The sequence below is a fragment of the Coloeus monedula genome (assembly GCF_965178545.1).
Source record: "Coloeus monedula genome assembly, chromosome: 29".
Classification (NCBI taxonomy): domain Eukaryota; kingdom Metazoa; phylum Chordata; class Aves; order Passeriformes; family Corvidae; genus Coloeus; species Coloeus monedula.
In genome coordinates this window covers 1,209,982-1,223,283 of record NC_138809.1, presented here as the reverse complement: position 1 = coordinate 1,223,283, position 13,302 = coordinate 1,209,982, and the positions used below count along the sequence as shown (strand labels likewise).

Here is a 13,302-nt window from a genome sequence, read left to right as displayed (position 1 = left end):
CGGGGCACGGAGTGTGGGGCTGTCCCCAAACTGTCCCCACGGGGTCACTGGTTTAGCACAGAGGTCTTGAGGACAGGGACACCTCTGTCACCCTGGGCTGAGGCAGGACATGGGGACACTGTGGACACCCCATGCTTGGACAAGTCACCTCCACCCACCCCACAGCACCTGTCCCCACGGCCACATCCCCACGGCCCTCTGCCCATGATCCCATCCCAATGGCACCTGGCCCCGTGGCCCATCCTGATGGTGCTTATCCCCTTGTCCCTGTCCCTGCATCCCTGTGCCCCTGGCCCTGTCCCAACAGCTGCCCCAGCCCCAACGTTCCTTTTGCTACATCCCGCTCCCTCCATTCACATCCCCATGTCCCTTTCCCCATGGCCAGCGGCGATCGCGGTCACCTCATGCTCGGGCTCTGCAGGCCTTGGGGACCCCAGGGCACCCAGCAGACCCCCTGTGCCTCCTCCCCACCACTCTCTGCCTCACCAGGGCCCATCCCCGGGGCGTCAGGCCCGTGCCCGGGGCACTCACCCCACAGGAGCAGCGCCACTTTCCCGGCCATCCCGCTGTCCCCGGCCACCCGGGCTGGCTGTCACACGCTGCCGGAGCCCTTTGTCCCCTGGCTGGTGGGCAGGAAGCGCGGTCAGGTCTCGTCCCCACGTGTTGGTGGCCCTTGGTGGGGGCAGGGTGTTGCAGGGTGGGGGCAGGGTGGAGACACAGCAGGGGACAGGCTGGGGCCATGGTGGGACATGGTGTTCCCAGGACTGGGGGGCTCAGGGCATGTGGGGATCTCAGGATGGGTGTCCCAGGGGAATGGGGAGAGAGGGGAAGTGACAGGGAGTGGCTGTCTGGGGAATGGGGGTCCCCATGTGTCAGGGGGTCCTCAGGATGGGCGTCCAGAGGGAATGGGGGGCAAAGGGGGTGGGGGGAAATGGATGGAGATGCTGGGCAACAGAAGACCCAGGATAGGGCTCCTAGAAAAGGGGGACACAGGGAATGGGGCTACCACGGTCAGGTTCCCAGGGGAATGGGGGTCCCAGGGATGGGCAGTGGCTGGGGGGGCTCATGGGTCGCAGCTCCTTCACCGGGTGCCTCAGATTTTGGGGTGACTCAGGGCCCAGCACGGCCCCCCCGGGGCGCTCATTACCTGGGGCAGCATCACAGGGGGGTCCTGGGTAGCTCTGGTTCTGTGTCCCCCCCACCCTTTGGCTTTTTCCTCTTTATTTCTGGTTTGTCCTTCATTTCCTCACATTTGTGCCACGCTGCCTCACCCCCCAGTGTGCGGCTCAGTGATCCTGGGGAGCTCCTGAGCAGGGAACGGGTTGGGGGCACCCTGTGCAGGGGGAATAGGGGGTGCGGGGGCACAGAGAGGGGTGGTGGGGGAGCACTGGGGGATGGGGGTGTCCGGCTGTGCCCCCCAACACTTTCACTTTCTCTCTCCGGCAGCAGAAGGAAGGGGCCGTTTGTGCTGAGAGTCAGACGGGGGGCGGGTTCTGACCTGGGGGGGCACATCCAGAGGGGTCCCGTCCTCAGGGGAGTCCCTGTTCTGGGGCTGACACATCCTGGGGGGATCCTGTCCCAGGGCTGCCCCATCCCGGCTGCCAGGGGGGTCCTGTCCTGGGGGATGGCGGTGCTGGGGGGGTCTCTGGATACATTCCCTGAGGGGGGTCCCTCTCCCAGTGGTGGCACATCCTGGGGTCCCCTGTCCTGGAAGGGCCCTGCCGGCTCCCACTGTCCCTGCTTGGGCACTGTGACCTCTGCAGGGCACAAATTTGGGGCTGCCCTGTCCCTTCTATGTCCCTTCCCCTTGACGGTCCCCTCCACTCTGGGAGCCCCCAATCCCCCTTTGGGATCCCCCAAGGTGCAGCCCCTCTTCCCCATCCTGCAGCCCCCTGTGACCCTTCTGTGGCTGAGAAGCCCCACGGGGTGCCAGTGGGGGTGACAGGGGGTGGGTGTCAGTCGGGGAGGGCACAGACCCCGCCACAACCTCCCACAGCCACCCCAAGCCCCCAGCCCTGGCAGGGTCTCAGCACTGGCAACCAGGAAATGGATGAGACCCTGCAGGTGAAACGCTCGGGACACTCCTGGCTGTGCCCTGCTCTGCCCACAGCACCTGAGCACCAACCTGCCCCCTCTGCCTCAACACCCGCATGGAAAAATGGAGCTTTTTTCCTTCTGGAAATGGCTGATTTGGCCAAAAATTGATACCACACCACTGAGACACAGCAAATGTGGGGGAGCTGAAGCTGTTGTGGGGCTGCCCCCGCCTCTCCCAATCCCAATGCCCCGCTGTGTGGTTTCTGTCCCGGGGGATTGGGACACTTTGGGTTTGTTGGTTTTGGGAGAAAACCTATTCCAGACTTCTCCATTCTCGCTCATCCCCTGCAGGATCTGAGCCGGCAAGAGCAGCTTGGGAATGGAGCCCCAGGCAGGAAGCAGCTCCCAAACTCCTCCGTGCAGCCAGTGGCCATCCAAGTGTGGGGCCAGGCCACGCCACAGCCCCACTGCGCAGGGATGGGCATTGGCCAGCCCTGCTCTGGCCAGCCCCAGGGGCAGCCAGGACCTGAGGGTCCCCCCCCGGCCCCTGGGCTTTGACTCTCGCAGCTTTAGAGCTGCTGCAAGGTGAGAATTGTGTGGGGAAAAGGCGTGGCTGTGATTTGCTCAGGCCTGTGAGAAGCACAAAAGCCAAGGGGAGCCCAAGCAGTGGCTCTGTGAGCGAGGGCCTTTGATGGTTTGCAGAGCAGGGCTGGCTGGAAAGCGCCCCTGCAGGGGCAGCTGCGAGGGAAGCAGCCCGGAAATGCAGCAATGGATCATTTTGTCCCTCTGCCCAAGGGACGGAGGGAGCCTCAAAACTCAGGGAAATCCCACAAGGATCTGCTCAGCACCCTGAGCGGGACCCTCCTCCTTCCTGCCTTGCCGTGGGCTGACGCCGCCCGGATGCCCCGCACCCACCAAAGCCGCTCTCTCACTGCCCTCCGCAGCCGGATGGGGAGAGAAAATGGAGGGAAGGGTTCCTGGGCTGACATAAGGACCAGGAGAGATTGCTCATCAAATCCAGTCACGAGCAAACCAGGCTTGGAATAAAAGATATTAATTGAATTTATTGCTGACAAAATCAGAGCAGGCTAAGGAGAAGTAAAATAAACCCTTCAAAACACGTTTCCACCACCCCTCCCTCCTTCCCAGGCTCTCCCTCCTCGTTCCAGTGGCGCAGGGAGACGGGACTGGGGGGTCCGGGGCAGTTTAGCACTGGTTGTTTCTGCTGCTGCTCCAGCGTGGGGGGCTCGCAGCCCCCTTCGGGCATCCCCTGCTCCACCGGGGGCTCCTCCAGGGAGGTCTCTGCACCCCGGGGACCCCCACGAGCTGCAGGGGAATCTCCGGAGCCTCCCGTGCCCCTCTTTCCTCCCTGCGCTCGCTGCCTGCGGGGCTGTGTCTCTCGCAGCCTCTGGCTGCTCTTGGCTGCCGCAATTTCCATCTCTGCCATCCCTTGGATTTCACCTTCTCAACTCTGGGAGCTTCTGCACCGCCCTCTCATCCCCTGTCCCGCCAGTGTCAGGAGCTGCTGGTGACCTTGCAGTGGCAACAGCCGGTCCCCACACATCGGGACAGTGGCTTCGGGCGCGCTGTCACAGTCGGTTCCATCGCATTGTGACAGTCGGCTCCAGGACATTGTCACACCTCCGACACCCCGTGACGGCGCCGGCACTCGCAGCGCGATGGCAGCCGCGACTGCCGGCACAGGATCCCGGACCCTCCGTGCCGGGGGCCCCACCCGGGGATCCCTCCTCGCCCGCCGTCCCCGGCTTTCCCCGCCGGGATTCCAGTCCGTCCGTCCCAAGGTCTTCCCCCGGGACTTCCCAGCCAGGATCCCGGTCTCCTCCTGACCCCCAGCCCCTCCAGCCGTGTCTCCTGGCAGCCCCGCAGCCGATCCCGTCAGAGGGTCCAGAGCTCCTCCCGGGATCAGTCGGTGTCCGGGAAGCACCGAGTGTGGGGGGGTTCGGGTTCCTCACATCATCCTTTCCCGCAGGGCACCGACTCCAGCAGCCCCATCGTGATCCTTCGGGATGTGTCAAAACATCCTGGAGCTCTGCCCTCCATCAGTTACAAACCGAAAACCACTAGAATCATCACCGGGGACCTGATCCGGAACCTCGTGTAAGGCTGTGCCTGAGCCCTGAGGGGTTTTGCAGGAATGGGTGTCACTGCACCATCCCAAAATCTCGGGGGAGCGGGATTGGCAGTGTGCCCTAGCCACCCCCGGGGATCCTGCCCCCCTGCATCCCAGCCTGGTGCCACTTGCACCGCACTTTCCCTTCCTGCCTCCCCCCACACCGGGACAGCCGGGTCCCCACAGATTCCCCAGCGCTTCCCGCATTGCTCTGGGCTGATTTGGTGGCCGAGTGGGCAGCTCAGGCAGCTCAGGGAACACAGGGAGCTGTTGGGGTCTCCGTGCCACTGACCGCTCTCCCTGTGCCCCCCAGCATTCCCCAGGAAAAGCCCCAACCATATCTCATCATTGGGAAAAAGGAATATGAGAAGATCAAGGAATCAGCTCAATCCCCAACAGAGGAGGAGCGTTGGGACAGGCTGAAGACCCTGAAAGCCAGACAGGACGCTGCTTTCGTAGGCATCTCCCCTCCTGCTCCCCCTTTTCCTGCTCCCCGGCTGACCTCGAGGGGTGGTGGCTTCACCAAGGAGGTCCCCCCTCCGTCCCTCATGTTTTGGGGCACAGGGGAAGCTGCAGGGCCCGGGGCTCCACTGAGAGCTGGGCAGCATCCCAGGAATTGTCCCCAGTGCTCCCAGCCTTTCAAGGGCACGGGGTGTCTGCCCAGAAGTGTGGGAAGGGGTGCCCATGGCTGTGCCAGGGTCCCAGGAGCTCATCCTGTCCCCACTCCGTGCCGGGAATGTGGCACCTGAAGTGTGGCCCCAGGAGCCCTCGGGAAGGTGCCCGGGACTGGGCAGCGCTCCCTGTGTCCACAGGAAGCCCTGAAAAAGGCCCGGAGTGAGGAGCTGAGAAAGGCAGAACTGCAGAATGAGAGGGAGCGTCAGAAAGATGTGGAGGAGTGGCTGCAGCAGGAGGAGCAGAAGCGGCTGCAGTGGGCGACGAGGATGAGGCTGGAGCAGGAGGAAGAGATGCGGGAACTGACCTCGGTAGGGCCAGCGCTCCCCGCTGTCACCGGGCACTGCCTGAGCCTCCCCTGCTCCTCGCGCTCCCGGGCTCCTGTTCTGCTTGCCTTGCCCTCCCTGCTCCCTGTGTCCCAGGGCGGCTCAGAGCCACAGACACCTCTTGTCCCCACAGCTCTTCCTCAATTCCAAGTGCAACATGATCAGGGACAAGCAAATCCTGGAGAAGCGGATGATCCGCAAGGAACTGGCGGAGGAGGAGAAGCGCCTGGACAAGATGATGGAAATGGAGTGGGAGAAGGGCGTGGCAATCCAGGAGGAGCTGGAGCGTCAGAGGAAGCAGGAGATGATGAGGTGGGCAGAAGCTGCCTCTTCCCCATGGAGGCATCCGGCCCATTCCCACCACACCAGCCCTGTCCATGCCAGCATTCCCACCATGGGGAGCAGGACGCAGCCAGAGGGAACCCTTCCGCTCTCGTGTTCCCAGAGCCAGGCAGGACCTTGTGAAGCAGATGGAGCAGAACGCAGAGAAGCGGGCGCTGAGAGATGAGGAGAAATACCAGGAGAGCCTGAGGCAGCTGGAGCGCCTAAAGGAGATGAAGAGGGAGGATCGGAAGGTGGGAGCAGGGAATGGGGTGCAGGGAGGTTTCCCAAACCCACTGGGATTGGCAGTGCTGGGTCAGCCACGCTCTGGGAGTGGGGACAGCAGCCAGCAGGATCAGAGCTCTCGTCCCTTGGGGACATTGTGGCATTCCCGAGAGGGAACCCAAAGCCTCCCTGCTCTGAGTGAGGGGGAGGAGGGAGCAGTGGCTTCCAGCCCTGCATGGTGTTTCCAGGCCTGGGAGCAGAAACAGGAGCAACTAAAGCAAATCCATGCTGATATTAAACGTTCCAACGTGGAGAGCCAGCGGCTGAAGGATGAGCAGCGGGAGCGGGAGAGGCTGGAGGATGAGCGGGTGCTGGAGCAGCAGCGGCAGAAGGCTGTAAGAGCAGTGGGTGGGGGGCTCCTGGTGGGCTGGGCAGGGGCTGTGGGAGCCACACTGGGGCTCTGTCCCACACCCCGGGGCTCTGTCCCACACCTTGGGAATCTGTCCCACACTGGGGCTCTGTTCCACCCTGGGGCTCTGTCCCCCACCCTGGGGCTCTGTCCCACACCTTGGGAATCTGTCCCACCCTGGGGCTCTGTCCTGACCCTGGGGCTCTGTCCCACACCCCGGGGCTCTGTCCCCCACCCTGGGGCTCTGTCCCACACCTTGGGAATCTGTCCCACCCTGGGGCTCTGTCCTGACCCTGGGGCTCTGTCCCCCATCCCGGGGCTCTGTCCCCCATCCCGGGCCTCTGTCCCCCACCCCGAGGCTCTGTCCCCCATCCCAGGGCTCTGTCCCACACCCCGAGGCTCTGTCCCCCATCCCAGGGCTCTGTCCCACACCCCAGGGCTCTGTCCCCCATCCCGGGGCTCTGTCCCACATCCCAGGGCTCTGTCCCACACCCCGAGGCTCTGCCCCACTCTGGGGCTCTGTCCCCCCCAGGAGCGCGAGGCCGCCTTGGAGGCGGAGCAGGAACAACTGCGCCTGGAGAAGGAGAAGGAGCTGGCCCGGCTCAGGGCCGCGCAGGAGCGGGCCCGGGACTGGCAGGCAGAGCGGGTGAGTGGCCCGGGCACAGGGGACAACACTCCCCTGCCACCGTCCCTGTCCCCAGCCCGGGAAAGGGGCAGCGCCCCTGCATGTCCAGAGGGGTCTGCAGGACCAGCCCCTGGAGCCAGGGCATGTCCTGGAGCGGTGCCAGCAGAGCCAAAGCCACGGCCAAGGGCTTCCACAGCTGCCCCCAGAGGGAAGCCCAGCACTGTCCCCTATGTGGGCAGGATGCTCTGATGGCCAAGAGGAACCAAGAAGCCGCAGACCGGGAATGGCGGCGGCAGGAGCTGGAGAATGCACGGAAGAAGGTGGAGCTGGAGCAGCAGCTGAGGCGGGACCGGCTGGAGCAGGTGGCCCAGAAGGAGCAGTACCTGGCCATGCAGGTGGAGCAGGACCGCCAGGAGTTCCAGAGGGTGCTCAGGTGAGGCACACGGGGCCGAGGGATGGCTGAGGTGGTGGCCAGGGGGCTCCTAGTGCCAGCTGGTGGCTCTGGGGACTCCAGTGCCCGCCCAGGTGCTGTGCCAGGTGTGGGGGTTGTGGCGGGGTCCCTGAGCCAGCCCGGCTCTCCCGCAGGGCCCATCAGGAGCAGCTGGAGCGGGAGAAGCTGCAGCGGGAACAGAGGGAGCTCCAGCAGCGCGCCCATGCCGAAGATCTGCGGCGGCAGATCCAGGAGCTCCGGCAGCAGCGGGAGCAGGAGCGGGCGGCCTTCATTGAGGAGGGCCGGCAGCAGGAGCAGGAGGTCCGGCAGCGCAACCGGCGCCTCGCCCAGCTCGGGCAGCAGAAGCTGCAGGAGTTCAGGTCAGGGGCTGCCCGTGCTGCTTCCCTGGGCTCCCCGAGTCCTTCCTGGTGTCCCAGCCTGGGCCAGCTCCCAGCTCCCTCTGCATCCTCAGCAAACGGCACCTGCTGCGGGGCCACGGTCCCAGAGCCATCGGGAGCCTGATGGATTCTTTCCTCTGCAGAGCCACTGGAATACCCGACAAGTACTGTGCCCAGGTGGAGCGCAAAGCCCAGAGACGAGCCAACGCAGCCCTCTCCTAGGCCCAGCCCCACAAGGAACCAGCTCCAATTCTCCACAGATTTGGGGTTCCATTTGCGTTGACTAAATTATCCAATGAACAATGGTTTTGAGCAGGTGGTGTTTTCCATCCTTCCCTGACCTCAGGGCCATTGGGGAGCAGCTGCCCACGGGGCTGGAGGAGCCCTGAGGCTCCTTGTTGTGCCAATGCCGCCGTTACCACCCTGGGAAGTTCTGAGCTCACATAGGACACCCCCACCCACTGCGAGTGAGTCACTGCAGCCTCTGCCCCACCAGAGCCATCAGCACCCTTTGCCAGCCGTGGTCATAACTACAGCAAAGGGAAACAAATAGCACTGAGCGGGTTGGAAGCTTTTGTTACTTTGTTGTTGTGTGTTGTGTTCTGTTCTGTTCTATTTATTTTCTAGCAAAGAGCTGTTATTCCTTTTCCTACAGTTAGGAAAATTAGGTCTATTAGGTCTATTACAGAATGAATTAATTATTTAATGGACACAAAATTAACAGACATAAGGCTTTAAACAGACTATTTACTACACAGGACTAAAACAAAAAGAACTACTAGTAGATAACATACAGTGCATGATTAAAGGTACCTATTTATAGCTAGCAAAGAAATAGTAGACATTAGGATTCAATGTATCTTACCATCCAGTTGCTGATGGGACACACATCAAAATCCTTTCCCTCAGTTTCTGGAAAAGTTACCATGAAGATGCGTCCACGCTTCGGGGAGTAGCTGTCTGACACGTTCCCAGGCTGTGTGTAAGAGGTTTCTACCTCCATGATAATCTGTGTGACTTTTATAGTCGTAAAGACCAGTGTCTTTGGTCAATGATATTTATTTTTCTTTTATCTCTTCTCGCATCTGCTCTCCATACCAAGATGTTGACTCTTGGCCGGGCTGCAGACCTTTTGGCACAAGGAGATGACCCCTTGCTGGGTCTTTGACCCACCTGGGTCATCTCTCCCATCTGCACCAGCCATCTGTGGCAGAGAGAGGGGCGGGGAGGAGCTCCTGCCACACAAGGCAAGCGCTGTGTGCTCACCATGGTGGAAGCAACCACTGGCTGGTTGGAGACGCAGCCAGTGCCTCACAGCACTGCCTGGAACACCATCCTGGGCCTGGCAAAACAAGACCTGTTGGACGCATGGCACCGCTTGGAGAACTGAGTTGATCGTGGAACTCATTTCAAGAACAGCTTAGTTACCACCTGGGCAAAGGAGCACGGCATTGAGTGGGTGCATCACATCCCCTACCATGCACCAGGTTGAACGGTGTCATGGACTGCTGAAAACCACTCTGAAGACCTTGTGTGGGGGGACCTTCAAGCACTGGGGTCAGCATCTAGCAAAGGCTACGTGGCCAGTCAACACCAGAAGCTCCATCAATCAAGCTGGCCCCGCCCAGAGTCCCTTCCCACTGTAGATGGAGGTAAGGTCCCTGTGGTACACCTGAGAGGTCTGCTAGGGAAAACTGGATTAATCCCGCCTCAGGGAAAGGCAAACCCACTCGTGGGATTGTTTTTGCTCAAGGACCAGGTTGCACCTGGTGGGTGATGCAGAAAGATGGAGAAACACAACGGATCCCTCAGGGGGACCTTAACTTTGGGTGAGCTGTCTGTGACACTGCACCTGTATCTGCATATTGTAGATACAAAAATACTGCTAGCAAAGATTTTCTTGCTATTTTCTAAGTCCGTGAGAGACTTTTCTCTCTCACAGAAGAGGTAGCAGGGAATGTAAACAACCAAGCCACCTGCAACCTTGAAAAGTCTTGTTTATGGTACAGTAAAAAAATATTTTGACAATGGATGCTTTAGGATTTTAGCCAATCACCCCCAAAGGGTGGCTGATCCTTTGTCCAATTAGACTATGAAGAAAAAAGTCTATAAAAGAGTTTGTAAAATAATTAAATAAATCAATCTTGCTGCACAATTCCTGCCTGCTGGATCTTCTCTCCTCCTCCTCCTCCCTACGGCTGCGGGACATGGTGATATACCCTAGGGCCCAGGCCTGTAGTAATAGGATATATATATACATATATTTGTGAATAAGTACAGAATTAGAATAACGCATGTGTGTATATAGTTGAAAAGCCTTAAATTTGATGTTGGCACGGGGAAAAAATTCAGGGCGGATTATTTTATGGGTTTAGGCTTCTCAGTGAATTTTTTCCCATTGTCCTGGGGAAGGTGCTGGAGGGGGACGGGGTGACTCCTAGATGGACAGCGAGCCACCAAGCCACACGAAAAGAGTGGCTGATAGCCCCGGCATTCCAACGGAATCTCTTGCAGGGGTGGGCAATAAAGGGTTTCAGCAGCTTCGCCTTGGGGCTCTCTCCCGCTCGGGAACCGGGAGCTGTCCGAGGTGCCGCCGGCGGTCTCGCCCTGGGCTCTCTGTGCCGCACTCAGCACCGCGATCGAGTCCTGCCCGCCCCCGCTGCCTGTGCCCGCTGCCGGCGAGAGGATCCCGGCCACCCCCGCTGACCCAGACTCGAGCAACTTCCAGTGCTGAGACCGGACACCGCCCACTTGGGTTTGCAGGGGGACCACCCCCTTCTCTCCCTCCGGTGCGACACCCCCTGACACCCCAGCAGGCTCTGAGCTTGCCAGTGCGGAGAGTGGACACCGGCTGCGTGGGATTGCAAGGGGAGCACCCCTCTTTTCCACTCTCGTGCCGGCAGCAGCCCAGACCACCCGGGGAAGTTCTGAGCTTGCTCTGGACCCTCCCTGCCCGCTGCAGCCTCCGCCCGGCCGGAGCCGCCAGCGCCCTTTGCCAGCTGTGGTCGTAACTGCACCGAAGGGGAAAAAACAGCACTGAGAAGGTGGGAAAACTTCTGTTCTTGTGTTGTTGTTTGCTCTGTTCTATTTCTTTTCTAGTCAAGAGCTGTTATTTCTTTTTCAACATTTTCGCCTGAAAGCCCCGTGTCTTCAAAGTTGTAATAATTTGGAGAGACGAGTCTTCTTTCGATTCCAGGAAGGTTCCCATCCCCCTTGGAAGACATTTGTCTTTTAAACCAAGACACCTTGAGACACTGAGCTTGAAGGCTTTCATTTCTCTGCAAAATAGCCATCCTTCATGGCCAGGAATTGGAGGTCAGAAGTGGGATTCCCCCTCCTAAAATTATGAACATCTGAGGATTGCTCTCAGTCAAAAACTGCCAGGACCAACAGCTCAGGCTCCCCTCAGACTCCCAGGGGCCACCTCTCATCTGTCCCCAAGACACCGGCCTAGAAATGTTTCCTTCCTGTGGAAAAGAGACATTCCTCGAGGTCAGGTGCCTGGGGCAGAAATTGGGATTCCACCTCCTAAAATTGCAAATGTCCGATGATTGCTCCCAGATGAAAACTGCCAGGACCGACGGATCTGGCTGGCCTTGGACTCCTGGAGCAAGAAAGTGAAAGTGCTTCCAGTACACTCATGGCTCCCCACCTCTCCTCCCAGTGCCAGGGGGGCACAGGACCCCTTTCCCTGTCATTGACACCAAAATGCAGCTTTTTGGTTAAACTGGCAGAACTGATGTTTGTTTGTTCAGCTCTGTCGGGCTTTAGGAATGGGATTCTCCAATTTTGGGCTGCCACTGAAAACCAGGGGCTGCTGCTCCCTCGCCCTCCCAGTGGGGGCACAAAAGGCAAAAATCCCAAAGGGCTGAGAGAAGAACAATTTCCTGCAAACTGCACTGAGAGAAGGAAACCCTCAGCCCCCTCAAGACCCCCGAATTCCCAGCAAGGGCCGGGGGTCTCAGCTCCCACTCATGACACTCTCAGCAAGGGACCCCCTAAACCCCACCAAGGGTTCATCTCCCTGGGTCAAATAAATTCACTGAGCTGTTAAAGCATCCCTTTATTCCGATATCAGGGTTGTATCGGGGTGTCCCTCCATAAACACGTCCCATTAGGCATTGCTCCCTCGGGTTTGAGACACGGTGATACTCAAAAGACTTCCCAAATCCCTCTCAAAAGTCTTTCCCACTTTGCATGGGAATTTTTTTTTTTTTTTTTTTTGGTGATTTCTTGGGATTTTTGTTCTTTCTGCTTTCCGTGGAGTAAGATTGCCATCTGCTGTTCGACATTCTGAACTAAAGTGCTTATTCTGGGTGTTTTCGGGGTGCTTACTTCGATTTCATAGGATTCCATCATCATCCTCATCACGTCCTTTGATTGAACCTTCACGCTGGCCAGAACCAGGCCTCTTTCATCTTTCAGATTTATTTAATGTTCTGAAGGTCTCAGGTCATTGTAATCAAGCCACAGCTGGCGAGTTTTGCTCATTTTCTCAGTCCATCATTGACAATGCTCTACTACAAGCTAGCGATCTAAACAGCAATTAAAACAAAGCCACGAATGTCGGTTACATGGTAAAACTAAATTATATGTTGAAAGGTACAAAGTTCAAGCAAAATCAAGTAAGTGAAACTGAACTATAAAATGAAAGTTACAAAGTTCAGGCAAAAAGAAAGTACTAAACAAGGCAAAAATACATGTTTGGCTCCTTTCATCCCCCTCACAACACCCTCACCACAGAACCCTCAGCGCCCCCTCAGCTCCTCCCACCCCTCAGAGAGGCCGGGCCCACGCCGGCCACCGTAGGGACGCGCTCCCCTTCCGTGCCGCGTGGGGTGATGGGAAATGTAGTCCGGGAGAGGCTCGGCGCATGCGCTGTGGGCGTGGGAAACTGTGTTGCCATGGCAACGGGGCTGTTGTCGTGGGATGGGCAGGGGGGTGTTGCTGCCTTGGGCTTCATGGTCATTCCCAGAGGTCCAGGGGTCTCAGGGGTCCAGGGGTCCACAGATGTCAGTGCCAGGGCCAGGGGGTCTGTAGGTTTCAGGGGTCTTGGGGGATCATGAGCCTCATGACCATTCCCAGGCATTCCAGGGGTCTTGCAGGGTCCAGGGGTGCCACTGCCAGAGCCAGGGGGCTCACAGGGACCAGGGGTCCAGGGGCCTTGGGGGTCCAGAGACCGCAAGATCCTACTGCCAGGCCCAAGGGGTCCAGGGGTCTTGGGGGTCCATGGGCCTCATGGTCATTCCCAGGGGTCTCAGAGGTCCATGGCACCACTTCCAGGGCCAGGGTATTCACAGGGATCAGGGGTCCAGGAGTCTGGGGGGTCCAGGGGTTCACAGGGGGGTCCAGAGGACTTTCCTGAAAGTGGGATTCCACCTACAAAATTCCAGATGCACACGGATTGCTCCCATGCAAGGAATTTGGTGTTGGGGCACTGGTAGAAATGGCCTGGAATGGAGGGGAATCCCTCAACGCAAACCCGTAAAATGCTGCAAAAGGAGGAGTTTCCTTCGATTTAAGTCATTAAAATGATGGAAGAGAGCGTATTTACCTCAAACCAATAAAATGACAAATAAATGGGTTCTCCTTATCAATTTAATCCCGTAAAATATGGGGAAAAGGGGATATCCCTTAATTTAAATCTCTCAAATGATGGGAAAAGGCGGCTTTTCCCTCCATTTAAACCCTTAATAAGGAAAGGCAACAGGGTTTCCTCCTCAATTTA

General features: G+C 58.8%; 1 protein-coding gene across 1 annotated transcript; it reads left to right on the top strand.

Moving 5' to 3' along the window:
• Positions 1–3,716: 3,716 nt before the first annotated feature.
• On the top strand, positions 3,717–7,886 carry LOC309583065 (cilia- and flagella-associated protein 45-like; the record flags this gene model as incomplete). The annotated part of the gene is given in 12 exon segments (XM_082298584.1): positions 3,717–3,827; positions 4,028–4,155; positions 4,482–4,623; positions 4,981–5,151; positions 5,300–5,478; positions 5,612–5,741; positions 5,961–6,107; positions 6,654–6,767; positions 6,986–7,179; positions 7,332–7,556; positions 7,718–7,793; positions 7,797–7,886. Coding segments are annotated over 12 exon segments (1,707 nt in total).
• Between the last annotated feature and the right edge of the window lie 5,416 nt (positions 7,887–13,302).